This window comes from Hyperolius riggenbachi, chromosome 6 (genome assembly GCF_040937935.1).
Source record: "Hyperolius riggenbachi isolate aHypRig1 chromosome 6, aHypRig1.pri, whole genome shotgun sequence".
In the NCBI taxonomy this organism is placed as follows: Eukaryota; Metazoa; Chordata; class Amphibia; order Anura; family Hyperoliidae; genus Hyperolius; species Hyperolius riggenbachi.
The window spans coordinates 330,766,540-330,780,889 of record NC_090651.1 but is presented as its reverse complement, the minus strand read 5'-3'; the positions used below and the strand labels follow the sequence as shown (position 1 = coordinate 330,780,889).

Sequence of the window (14,350 nt, the reverse complement as noted above, 5' to 3'; positions counted from 1 at the left end):
TTCTCTCTCCATTCTATAAAATGATCGAATCGAATGGTCGATCGTACAGCCAAATCACTAGATGTATGGCTACCTTAAAGGAATACTATCGATTCACATATTTTTTTCAATTGACACAGGAGTTGTTTGGGAAGTGCTGCTAAGTACTGGTGTATACATTTTAGTAGCAACTTCTTTGTTTACTGTTATCAAAATACATTCAAAGTTTACTGACCAAAACGGACGGCTGACTGAGCCATGAGGAGAGGGGAAATTCCCCTCACACTTGATCAGTTAACTCTATGTGTAGCTGTGTGTGTGACAGAGAGAGACAGGACACAGGAGCTGCAGCTGTTGGGAGCTCTGTTTCTGACTGAGGTGTCTGAAGAGAGCAGAGGAAATGTAACTAATTGTCACAGCTTTTTCATACTGTTTTTGCTTTCAGAGTTTGATATGTTTGATACTTGCTTTCTGTAGTCTGATATGCAACTCTGGCTGTGCATTGAAGCAGACACCCCTTCTGCAATTGATTTGTCCCAATATAGCTAAATCCTACCCTCAATAAATTACAGATTTTGCCTCTGATATTTAACATGAAAAGTAGGAAAATGTTTACACAGCTACTTAGACATTATTTGCACATTGTCATTTTAGAACACTTGGGTATCGATAGTATTCCTTTAAGTGCTACAACCTGATTGGTTGTTCTAAGCACCTACACTACAGACACTGTCAGCGGTCAAGTAGCTGCCAAGGAACATCGGGGGTCAATGTAAACAACTTATCTGCTTTATTATCTCTTCTTATCTATTTCTCACCTTATCTGTAAATATTACTTTTAAGCAAAGCAAAAAAAAAAAAAACCCACACAGATCAAATCCTTCCTGATTAACAACTTAATACAAAACATCTGTATGGGAGTGTTCTTTTTACGATAAGAGCAGCAGACGACCCTGACCAAACCCCGGCAGATCTGATCTGACATACCGTATATCTGCGCGCTGGTGGTGGCGGCAGGAAATATGCAGTGAACAGCAGCAAGGTTTTGTTGTGATAAGTTTGAACAAGTTGCCCTGTGCAGCTAACAAGCTATGTTCTTTTTTTAGCACCTGATTGGCTGTTTACAACTGTCACAATGTTGTGACAGTGACAGTTCACAACACATCTGCTTCACCAGTCTGTACTGTTGGTAAATTCTGCGATTGGCCAGATATCGTGCAGATCACATTGTCCAGTGTGTGGCCGGCAAAAGAGGCAGAGAACGGCGTTTAAACAAGAGAGAACACTCAGCGATGAATCTTGCAGAGTGCAGTGCAACAGCCTGTCCTGATCTCAAAGTACACATAAAGTGAAAGGGATATAATGTAGAGGCTGGCATATTTATTTCCTTTTAAACAATACCAGTTGCCTGGCTGTCCTGCTGAACTCTTTTGCATCAGTAATGTCTGCATCACACACCTGAAACAAGCATGCAGGTAATCCAGTCAGATTTCAGTCAGGGCACCTGATCTGCATGCTTGTTCAGGGTCTACGGCTAAAAGTATTACAGGCAGAGGATCAGCAGGACAGCCAGGCAATGTGCAGTGTTTGAAAGGAAATAACTGTGAGCCTCCATACTCCTCTTACTACATGTGTGCTTTAAAATACTCATACAGCTATATGATGATTGCAATTTCAGAATATAATCTAAACAATTACAGGTGAAACTAAAAAAAATTAGAATATCGTGCAAAAGTCCATTCGTCGTCCTGCCGCGTTTTGGATGCGATTGAGCTTTACTATACTGAGTATAGTAGCTCCATCACAATTGCATGGTGGAAATTGAAACGTGATTGCAATCGCGCATTTCAAAGTGGAAAAGAGTCCTTACTTGTTATAATTATGATTAAGGGCCCTTTTCCACTAGCAAGCGCGATCACAAGCGCAAATCACCTGCGCTTGCAATCACGCAGGCTCCTTTTTCCACTGTTCCGCCGGGACTGTAACGCGATTGCGTCGAGAATCGCGCAGGATGGCGATCGCGTTTCGGCAAAAAAACGAATCGCAATCGAAGCGTCGTAGTGGAAAAAGAACACCATGATTTACAGGTTAGGGCCCTAAGCCTTCCAGCTTCTGGAAACCCCAAAATCAGAATCTCAGACCATTAGACTATTGTAAAAATGTTCCATATTCTAGGCTCAAAGTGTCCGACTCTAATCAGCGAATTCATCCAAAACACCTGCAGAGGGTTCCGATTTCATATATTAGTTTCACCTTTTATGTTGAATTACTGAAATAAATGGACTATGGCACGATATTCTTAATTATTGTCATTCACCTGTAAGTCACTGGATTTCTGTCTGTTTCCATGGAAAGCAATAATCTGTGCAATATCTGTGCTTGGAAATACAGTCAGTGGCATAGGTAAGGAGCTGTGGGTCCAAGGTGCATCATTGATATAGATCCCCTCTGTTGCAGGGGCTCTAATGTAGTTCCAGCCTCTGCCTCCATTATTGCAATGCCGCTGGATAAAGTTGAATACAATACCCTGAATGTTTATCTGTGCAGTCTACCCCCCCCCCCTGCCCCCATCACTCACCCGCAGAGGGTCATGTCTAGCATGTACGGGATTGGTGGCACTGCTGGTCCCGTTGATCATGATACAAGAGGCTGCACGGGTTATCTCCAAGTCCAGAGACAGCGAGTGGAGACAATAGCTGCACAGTCAGCTTATATACCCGGCCACGCTGCAGGATGATGCAACGCACAGCAAGACTCACAGACATATGTTTTATGTTAAATGCGGGGAACATGGATTGTAGACACTTCCCAAGATTGCTTCCTGCCTCTTAACTCTTTGTCAGATGGACATCCTGGCTTGTCCCCGCTGCCCCAGCTGTGCAAGGCCCGGAGAAAGTGTTAAGGCTGGTGGGTTTGTGTGACAAGCATGGTCCTGTTCATGGAGCCGGTCCCAGAGGGGGAGAGGTTAATGTGAGGTTCTGATATTCCCAAGCCTGGCTTGTTCCACTGGTGAACCGGAGCTAAACATAGCAACACATCTGGAGCAGGCGATATGGGAGCAGGCACTACAGATAGCTGCAGAGCATGGAACAAGGAGAGCAGTGTGTGCTACACAAAGAGGGATGCAGAACAGCCATGGAAATAAAGTCTGCATCAACGGTATTATTTTTATTGATTCATATAGCGCCAGCATCTTCCATAGTGTTGTACAACAGAATACAAAAAATAACAATAGAATAAAACACTTGAAAAAATAGGCATTTAAAGGGGCATTATGGCGAAAAATTGTAAAATTTAAAATAAGTGCAAACATAGACAAATAAGAAGTACGTTTTTTCCAGAGTAAAATGAGCCATAAATGACTTTTCTCCTATGTTGCTGTCACTTACAGTAGGTAGTAGAAATCTGACATTACCGATAGGTTTTGGACTAGTCCTTCTCTTCATAGGGGATTCTCAAGGAATTATTTTTTTTTCAAAAGCACTTAGTGAATGGCAGCTGCTCTGTCCAACTGCCAAAAAACTGTAGCGAGCAGGGAAGCTGGCCAGCATCATTGTTTAAATCCTTTTTAGGGAATATCTTTATAAAAAATAAAAGCCTTGCTGAGAATCCCCTATGAAGAGATGGAATAGTCCAAAACCTGTAAATTCTGTCAGATTTCTACTACCTACTGTAAGTGACAGCAACATAGGAGAAGAGTCATTTATGGCTAATTTTCCTCTGAAAAAAAACTTATTTGTATATGCATGCACATATTTTTAAAAATTTTTGCCATAGTGCCCCTTTAAAGAATCAATCAACCAGCATAAAGCCAAGTACATATTTTGAATTATAATAGTCCAATCGCTGACCAATTTTACCACCCACATGTAGTAAAATTGGCAGGTAAAGGGTGTATGACAGTGCATCCTGATTGGCTGACGAGCACCTGCTGACCAATTTCAAATGTAGCTGGATGCATGTACTGCTGTGTTCTATTGCTTGTGTGTGTTGAATTTAGCATTCAGTATGGAGGCAGTGTTGGTGGGTTTTCTGGATGTGAGAGGTCCAGAGCCTGGGTGTGAGAGGTCCAGGCCCACCTGCACTCCCCTCCAGGTATCACGTGTTGGCCTTGGGGCCCCGGCCAGTGAGAGAGGTCCGGGGCCCCTGGCCATCGTGTGAACCAATCGTGTGTTTTTAAACGTTTTCTTTCAGCTCTAGGACATAGCGGACAGGTGAGCGGTTAGGGAGGGACCCCTCTGTGGGAGGGATGCCTGCACGGGGCGGTCCTGCTAGCGACGCAACCTTGCGATGGCGTCCAACTGAAGCCTCCCACCTGAATGCTAATGGCTGCTAGATGTGGTATGGCAGGTAAAAGGTGTATGACAGTGCATCCTGATTGGCTGACGAGCACCTGCTGACCAATTTCAAATGTAGCTGGATGCATGTACTGCTGTGTTCTATTGCTTGTGTGTGTAGTATGAGGACCAGCAGAATTTGAATACTAAAGCTGGGTACACAGAAGATAAAAGTTCTTCCTCAGGCAAAAATGGGAGCACAACTCAGTGGGTCAAGCAATAAGTTTGAGCGCTCAAACTTATTGCTTGACCCACTGAGTTGTGCTCCCATTTTTGCCTGAGGAAGCGGGGTCACGCCCGCGAAACGCGTTGCATTTGTGGAGTTGAATAAATTACTTGACAATTCTATTTTATTGAGACTCAAGTGAGTTTTCTTTTTTTGTAAGAGGGAGGTGAGTCCACCTTAACATCCCCCTCTCCTTTTAAGCGGTTTTTAAAACGTTTTACTCTACTCTGGCGCCTTTGTATACCGAGTTTTTGCTGATCAGCATGAGATCAGTCTTTCTAACCTCCCTGACAAACCTATGTGACAGATACATTTTTATCTGATGGGTGTACTCAGCTTGAGAATAGACTGTGTAGGCATGTTCTATATTCTACAGGAAAGGTGATAAAATTGGTCTGTGATCTTTCATCTTCCAAAGACTTTTATCTCATGTGTGATCCTAGCATTAGTCTTTAACAAATACTGTTTTTATATTGCTTAATCAAAATTTAACTATCACCCTTACATATTAGGGCAGTTTCAAAAAGTGCATGACAGTGTTTTTAAAATCCCCTATACTGTATATGCTAGACAGGGAGTAAGGGCTAGTGCACACCAAAAATTGCTAACGTAATCACAAAATGATACGTCCACGCACAAAGCCGACCTTCGCCAGGTCAGCTTTTTGTGCACTCCACCGCGCGGGTCACTTGGTTGCACTGACGTCATCAGGAGTGAACTGCGCAGGCGCAGGACTACTTCAGTCCTGATGACATCAGAGTTACCACGTGACCCACACAAGAAGCCGACCCAGAACCCAACCTGGCGAGGTCGGCTTCTGCAGCGCAGGAGACCGGGAGCCACCGAAGCTTCTGTGAGGGCACAGGACGGCTGCCAGGGGCTGAAGGAAGCCCCAGGTAAGTAGATTTTGTGTGTTTTTTTTGTGCCTGGACGTATCCTTTAAGGTGGCCACACACCATTCAATGAAAAGATCCACTTTTTCCCCCAAATCGATCATTTCAATCGGTTGTCCCAAAAAAAATCAAGAGCTTTTCTTCCTTCTCGGTCCCACGGCGGCAGAGAAAATCCTCCCGGAGTGGCGGCGATGTAAATATTTACCTTTTGGCTCCAGCGCAGGCACAGTATCCGCTCTTCCCACGGAGATAGGTGAAATTAGCCAATCTCTGTCAGGCCGCTCTACTGCGCAGGCGCAAGTCTCCTGCGCCTGCGCAGTACAGCGGTCCCGACGGAGATCGGCTATTTTCGCCTATCTCCGTGGGAAGAGCCACAACAGCGCCCCCGCTGGAGCCCGAAAAGGTAAATATTGCACAGGCTGTCGGATTTGTCGCCTGTGCGTTCCGGGGGCTGCAGCAAGACCGCCGTGGGACACAGGAGGATGGGGGAAGCCTCAATAGGGTCCAGAGGCTTCCCCCTACTGAGGTAAGTCCCCCCCCCAGGGGGAACTTTTTTCAGCACAGGTTTTCTTTAAAGGACTTACGAGGCCAATGGTGGAAAAAAAAAAATGAATTACCTGTATCGTCGTTTCAGGCACGGAGGACGCCGTCCGCGCCCTCCGTGCCGATCCGCCAAGCCCCCGCGCTCATTATCCCCCTGGCCGGCTCCCGACCCTACGGCCCGGGTCGGGCTCTCCTGCCTCACGAAAGATGGCCGCTTCCTCTGGCCGCGGCTGCGCAGTCCGCCTGGCCGCGAGTGCGGATCGGCACGGAGGGTGCGGACGGCGTCCTCCGTGCCTAAAACGACGATACAGTTAATTCACTTTTTTTCCACCGTTGGCCTCGTAAGTCCTTTAAGGTGCTCATAGACCTAAAGATTATGGGCAGATTCGACAAAGGGACAAATTTTTTATCTCTAATCGAATCTGATTAGAGATAAATTTGTATCTTGTCAATTCTGCCCATACACTAAAGGCCGATTCCCGCCCGATTTCAGCATGAAACCTTTAGGTAATCGCCTGAACCTGCTGCTCCCGCACCGCCACTGCCCCCCCATGTATAAATGTGGCCCCCTGTGTGCATTTATACGTTACCTGTCATGTTGCAGCCTCCGTGGTGTCCGGTAACCCCCGGGCGGCTAACCGTACATGCTACTGGCGATTGGCGTCTGATGTCAGACGCCGCCGTCAGATGCTATGCGCCAGTAGCATGTACGGATGGCCACCCGGAGGTTACAGGACATCGCACGGAGGCTGCAACAGGACAGGTAATGTATAAATACACACGGTGGGCACATTTATACATTGCGGCGGGGGTTTCGTTGTCTTGTCGCTCACTCACCCGACCATCCAACCCGACCATCCAACTTTGGCCCGACATTTTGCAGCATGCGCGATAGACAAAGCAACGAATGTCTGTCCCGAAATTGGTCGGTCAGGCTTGCACTTGGCGGAAATGATCTTCATCCAATTTGATTATAATAATCAAATTGGATGGTCGATCGGCTGCCAAGTTGCCTGATGTATGGGTACCTTAAAGAGAACCTGAACTGAAAATAAAAAGTAAAAATAACCATACACAAGTCACACTTACCTCCTTTGTAGTCCGCCCCTCAAGCTCTTTCTCCTCTCTTGCCTATTTGTCCACTGTGATCAATGGAATTCTCCGTCCGCCATTTTAAAAATGGCCAATACCCCATAACAGCTTGATGGTCAGCCCACTGTTAAACCGTAATATCGCCTACGTGAACCAAAGCGATGCATGGACATTACCTTGCACATTCAGTTGTAACTGACAGCTGCTGATACATAACTGACAGCAACTGGTATATTTCAGTTCTGACAAAATATTGTCAGAACTGGAAGGGATCACTGTAAGAAGAAAATGGTGAGCTTCTGGGAGGAACTGACGGTGAGGTTAGCATGTAATATTCATTTGCAGCTATGTCATGTGTTTATTTTAAATAATTTTACTCGCTTCAGATTCCCTTTAAGAGTAGCAGAGAGAGCGATTAGGGGAATATTTCTGTAGGAGATCTGAGATGTACAAGGAGGAGGTTGGGTGGATGGACTTGTAGGCCAGGCTGAGTAGTTGGAAGCAGTTGATGAGAGTTGGGTGAAGTAGATGAGCCTGGCAGCCGCATTCATGACAAAATGATGAAATATTACAATAATACAATAACTAGATAATGTGTCCATGACTGCAATAATAGTCAATAATCTTAATTTTTTTATATTACCGTCACCCCTACATTGCAAGTTAAGGTATATCTAGACTCACTGCATATCGTCCAGCTTCGCCAGCAGTCGCTCTGCCAGCTGCTTCTCTTTGGATTGTAGGATGTAGCGGTCATTGGTCCGGTACGACTCCAGTTCCCTAAGCTCCGCCTCCCCCGGCGTCATACCCAGCACCCGTTTAGCCCTGCAGAGAAATGCAAGAGTGAGTTGGTAAGCAATAGTCTCATCGCCACCTTATCTGAGAGCATTCACACTAAAATCGAAAACTACATTGTTTGATATAATTTCAGGCGACAGTTTATACCAGTTAAGTGCTGAGCACTATGGGGAGGTGAGGGGGGTGAGCAAGGGGGCTCCTGGCAGCCGCTTGCAGCATGCTCTACAACAGCTCTTAAGTGTGATCAATTGAGCGCAAATAGTTTGCAATCTTAATGCTACCTACATGTAGCCTTGAATTGGGCCAATCAAATGTGCTTCTTGACTATTTGTACGGACTTAAAGGACTTCCGAGGCCAGACATGCAAAAATAGATCATTACCTGAGTGCTTTTTAAACCCATGGAGGAAGCCATCGGCACCCTCCGTTCATCTCTGCCGCAATTATTCACTTAGAACTGGTCCCAGGTCGGGTCCCAACCCCACAGCACGGGTCGTTTCATTACTCCCCTCTAAAGATAGCCGCCAAGCTGAGCCGCGGCTGCGCAGTACTCTCAGCCCTCCTCCAGCCGCGTACTCGCTCCCCGCGTCCTCCTGTGCGTCCATCGGGCGTGGCTGGAGGAGGGCTGAGAGCAGCCTCACTCGCATCAATGGGTACTGCGTAGCCGCAGCTCAGCTCGGCGGCCATCTTTGGAGGGGAATAATGAAACGACCCGTGCTGTGGGGTCGGGACCCGACCTGGGGCCAGTTCTAAGTGAATAATTGCGGCAGAGATGAACGGAGGGTGCCGATGGCTTCCTCCATGGGTTTAAAAAGCACTCAGGTAATGATCCGTATGTAGAAGCTTTCCAGAGGTGCCAATAGAATAAAAGTCACTTAAACGAGCTTAAAACCGATGGGGCAGTGGTGGACCTCTGCCATCCATGCAGACAAAGCAAACAAAGGAAGGACTGTGGCATCAACAGTCAAACAACAATTTTATTTATACTCCACGGTAAAATGATCCATTTTTGCATGTCTGGCCTCGGAAGTCCTTTAAGGGAAACCTTTAATGTTCCAACAAAAGAGAGTTTCACTTACCTGGGGCTCCTGCCAGCTCCCTGCAGCCGCCCTGTGCCCGTGACGTTACCAAATGATCCTCCAGTCCCCCGCCGCAGCTCAGTTTCGTTACCGCTGACTTGCAGGACGACGCCCACTGCGCCTACGCCCTGGCCGAGTGTGTCCTCGTTTGCGCTCCTGTTGCTGTGAGCGTCCTGCGCAGGTGCAGTATGAGAAAACCTTGTACTGCGCCTGTGCAGGACGTTCCCGACGAGTGGAACGTGAATAAGAATGCAGTGGATGGCAAACTTAGCCATGGCGGGGGACCGGAAGATCGTTTGGTAACGGGGCAGGCACAGGGCAGCTGCAGGGGGCTGGCAGAAGCCCAAGGTGAAAGAAACTTTTTTTTTTGGGGGGGGGGGGGGGGGGGCATTGCAGGTTTCTTTTTTATTCTGAGCTGCATACAATTTGCATGCAAGGTGATATTATTAAGATCTCACTTGCCATCTCTAGTCAAGGATCTGCCAATCTACTGCAGACTTTAAAATGCAATGAAGTCTGCCCAATATCCACAATTCATGTAATATGGTTCTGGACGTTACCTGAAGTCTTCCAGCTGTCTACATATCTCAGGAAACTGGTGACTCTGAATCTCCTGTAGATGTTTCTTCAGTTGATCATCCTGGATGAGGTCTATCTTTGTACGATCTGCAGCATATAAAGGTTGAGACAAAAGTCAAATAAACTTCACGGCTCGGATGAACCAATAACTTTCTACAACCGCAATAGGAGGATTCTATAAAAGCACAAGCAAAGATGCCTGTGTCAGGCCTGGCATCCAATCCAAATCCGGATCTCATCTTTAGAAATGTAATTATGTAAAATACATGCACACGTACTTATAGGAAGGGCATTTCTCCCAGAGTAAAATGCGCTATAAATGACTTTCTTCCTATATTGCGGTCACGTACAGTAGGCAGTAAAAATGTGGCACATCTGACAAGTTTTGGATTAGTCCATCTCCTTATGGGCGGGATTCTAAGTATTTCCTTTATTTTTGACAACAGCAACCCCATGAAAAGGATCTATACAAAGATGCCAGACACCCTTCCTACTAGTTCACACAGAGTTTTGCCAGTTGGACTGAGAAGCTGTCACTCAGAAAGTGCTTTTGAAGATAAAAAAAAAAATCTGAGAATCCCCCATGTTGAGGAGATGGACTAGTTCAAAATCTGTCAGATTGTTACTACCTTCTGTAAGTGACAGCAAAATAGGAAAAAAAAGACATTTATAGTGCATTTCACTCTGGAACAGCACCTGAAACTACAGATACTGGAAGCTTGTGCTAGCATTTCTCCTGCAGTGTTGCTATCAGTGTGTGAAGAGTAGAGTTGGGCGAACAGTTCGGCTGTGTTAGCCGAACTGCAGCCGAACTGTTCGGCTGCCCAAGCTGTCATTTAGTTGTGTCTCTTACTACTTCCGGGTCGCAATGACCCGGAGTAGTACGTCTGCGCTGGCCCGGCGGAGCGCGTCCTAAATCGCCCTCCCGTTGCCGGGCACTCTCTGCGCATGTGTGTGACGTCATTGCGACCCGGAAGTAGTGAGAGACACAACTAAATGACAGCTTGGGCAGCCGAACAGTTCGGCTGCAGTTCGGCTAACACAGCCGAACTGTTCGCCCAACTCTAGTGAAGAGTGGGAGAAGAGGGTTGCATTGACAATCCAACACAATGGGCAGCACATTGAACACATTTTATAAGTGGTCAGAAACTTGTAAATAACTCATGTAAGAATAAAGTTACGTTAAAACCCAAGCACATCATTGTTTTTCTTGAGAAATTCCCAAAAAGTTTGATGTGTCACATGACCCTCTTCCGATTGAAAAGACAAAAGTTGGATTAAAAATGGCCGCCATGGTCGCACACCCATCTTGAAAAGTTTCCCCCTCACATATACTAATGTGCCACAAACAGGAAGTTAATATCACCAACCATTCCCATTTTATTAAAGTGTATCCATATAAACTGTAACTGGATAGTGTAATGGTTAAGGGCTCTGCCTCTGACACAGGAGACTTTGGTTCGAATCTCGGCTCTGCCTGTTCAGTGAGCCAGCACCTATTCAGTAGGAGATCTTCGGCAAGTCTCCCTAACACTGCTCCTGCCTATAGAGCGCGTCCTAGTGGCTGCAGCTCTGGCGCTTTGAGTCCGCCAGTAGAAAAGCGCGATATAAATGTTTTTTGTTTGTGTTTGTTTGTAAATGGCCCACCCTATAGTTTTCCTGGGCCCTTGTAGTTTACTATAAAGGGGCTCAACTGTAGCTGATAAACATCCGAGGAAAGTTATACAGAATCTATTAAGAAACTAGCCAATAACTGTCTGTCCCTAGAAGTTCTGATGGCGTAGCTAACTTATTGGAGCAGATTATGCTCTCTATTTTAATGAGCTCTTCAGCACCCCATTGTGTTCATGTACAAATGTCACTGTCATCTATGACCGGTCTGCTTTATAAACGTAGAGTTTTGAGTTCAGTGTCAGAATGTTGAGCATGCCTAGTCTACTGCTACAGCTCATTGCTGTGACAACAGACACCTGTCAACAAAAGGGCAGCCAGGAATAGACAGGACAATCACAGTGGCAGGGACTCCAGCAGGAGAGTGTCTGTTATCAGCACTGAACTCAGAAAGCACATTATGCATTAGGCACTTAGGCAGCTATCCTTTACCTTTCCCGGTAAAGTTGGCCATACATCAAGCGATTTTGGCAGCCGACCAACCAAGAGAACGATCTCTCTCCGTTTGGAACGGATCGGAGAGAGATCGGTTGGCCCCCATAAACCGCAGGCTGATTTCCGATCCATTTCAGCATGAAATCTTTCAAGAAACAGCCTCTGTGACGTCGCCTCATCTCCCCCGGCAACGTCCCCCAAAATGCAGATGTACTCCACTGGTGCCCGTGCATTAATACTGTACCTGTGGGTGTCCTTCCTCAATAGCGCCTTACATGGTTACCGATTTATTGCATGTGGGGCGTGTGTTGTGATGTCACTCACGCCCCATGTGCAATATGCCAGCAACTACGTGGGGCGCAAATAAGGAAGAAGAGTGCTGACCCAGCAGTGACACTGACAGGTAAAGTATTCATGGACGGGCCCCGGGGGTGGGGGGGCCACAACCAGGGGTTTCCATCTCATTCATTGTTTGTGATTAATCGATCAATCGAGCATGTTGGCCCAAGATTTCCCTGCATGTCCAATCGATACATGCGACCAATTTTGCCACAAAATTTGTTGAATTGTTGATTGGGCTCTTGGCGGCCCCGATTTTCATCATATTCGATAATTATGAAATCTGATGGTCGATCGGCTGCCAGATCTACTGATGTATGGCCACTTTAAGACTTGATTGAAAAGCAGTATTAGAATGATGAGTAAGATTATGCATGCCTATTTGTAAAGGAATTTGAAGCACCTTGATGGCAGCTAACCCTAAATCCTTGTACAGACGCATGGTGCATGTTGCCCAGCAGAGGTCCGGGCTCAATCACTAGGGCGACACTGCCGTGCCAAGGCTGTACAGAGGCATTTGCAGGGGGAGGAGGGTAGATGGAGTGGTGAGTGACTGATGCCAAGTGGAGGTCAGGACGAGGTGTGAGAAATCGGTTCGCCAAGGTGATCGATGGCCGAGATGTCGGAAGGCATAAAGCGGCTGCTGCACACACTCTATATCCTCAGCAGAGGAGATCATTATTGTCCGTCCCAGTCGAGTTTGATCTAGCATGCAGGGGCGTAACAATAGACCCTGCAAGGGATGCAGCCCCAGGGGGGCCCAAAAGCCACAGGGGGCCCTGACCTGAGAGACTGACAACTAAGGGCAAGGAGAGAAAAAGCTTTCTGCTCTCTGCACAATTTTTCTAATGACTGCATCTGCTCAGCTATGGATAATGAATCATACAAAGTTTTGTAGACGAAGATTTGCAGACTGTCCCTATTAAGTGTGCAGAGGAAGGGGGCCCCATCCAAAGTTTTGCAGGGGGGCCCAGTGATTTCTAGTTACGCCCATGTATACAATGCTTTAGAAAATTCACATTTTTTTCCTCAGTGAATGTGACATGTGAAGGAAGCAGTACTGCTAGTGGCCATTAGAGGTCTCTGGAGCAATGGAGAAAAGTTTGCTGAAAGTTATGAAAGGGAGGGGACAGGAAAAGCATGTGCAGAGCTTATCAGTCTCACAGCATCTCTGCAGGAAGTGATTTGCCTTTGTGCAGCAACAAGAACAAGATACACAGTCTGTTCTCACCACAGGAATACAGGGACGTCTGCAGTTACACCAATAGCTGAAAGAGCCGACTGGCAGATGAAATGGTTACAAATACTACAAAAGATCAAAGTGGGAGAAACAGGCATGACATGAAGGAGGAAATATATGTGCAGCAAGACACTTCCTATTTCCCAACAGAAAATTACTGCTATATATGTTTACAGTTTTAAGCACACAGCAGCATAATCATCAGTGCCAACAAGACTGGTATGAATGGATAGGCTGCAATCTCAGTGATGTCACTGACCTGTAGTGACTGTATAGGCTGCAATCTCAGTGATGTCACTGGCCTGTAGTGACTGCATAGGCTGTGATCTCAGTTATGTCACTGCTCTCTAGTGAATGGATAGGCTGTGATCTCAGTGATGTCACTGGCCTCTAGTGAATGGATAGGCTGTGATCTCAGTGATGTCACTGGCCTCTAGTGAATGGATGGGCTGTGATCTCAGTGATGTCACTGGCCTCTGGTGAATGGATAGGCTGTGATCTCAGTAATGATACTGTTCTCTAGTGAATGGATTGGCTACATTCTCAGTGATGTCACTGGCCTCTAGTGAATGGATAGGCTGCATTCTCAGCAATGTCACTGGCCTCTAGTAAATGGATAGGCTGCATTCTCCGTAATGTCACTGGCCTCTAGTGAATGGATAGGCTGCATTCTCAGCAATGTCACTGGCCTCTAGTAAATAGATAGGCTGCATTCTCAGTGATGTCACTGGCCTCTAGTGAATGGATAGGCTGCATTCTCAGTGATGTCACTGGTCTCGGGGGAATGGATAGGCTACATTCTCAGTGATGTCACTGGTCTCTAGTGAATGGATAGGCTGCATTCTCAGTGATGTCACTGGCCTCTAGTGAATGGATAGGCTGCATTCTCAGCAATGTCACTAGCCTCTAGTAAATAGATAGGCTGCATTCTCAGTGATGTCACTGGCCTCTAGTGAATGGATAGGCTGCATTCTCAGCAATGTCACTGGCCTCTAGTAAATGGATAGGCTGCATTCTCAGTGATGTCACTGGCCTCTAGTGAATGGATAGGCTGCATTCTCAGCAATGTCACTGGCCTGTAGTAAATGGATAGGCTGCATTCTCAGTGATGTTACTGGTCTCTAGTGAATGGATAGGCTG

General features: G+C 46.4%; 1 protein-coding gene across 7 annotated transcripts in view; it reads right to left on the bottom strand.

The window, feature by feature from the left end:
- The window catches only part of ARHGEF1 (Rho guanine nucleotide exchange factor 1), a 173,291-nt gene that overhangs the window by 75,190 nt on the left and 83,751 nt on the right, over window positions 1-14,350 (bottom strand). For 6 of the 7 annotated variants that reach the window (XM_068241440.1, XM_068241442.1, XM_068241441.1 and 3 more), the window contains exons 7-8: window positions 9,507-9,612; window positions 7,755-7,895 (exon numbers count right to left, since the gene is read on the bottom strand). In XM_068241440.1, the coding sequence (XP_068097541.1) occupies window positions 7,755-7,895; window positions 9,507-9,612 (247 nt within the window). Of the gene's footprint in view, window positions 1-2,557; window positions 2,624-7,754; window positions 7,896-9,506; window positions 9,613-14,350 lie in introns of those variants that run through there. The other variant, XM_068241445.1, reaches the window with a different exon arrangement.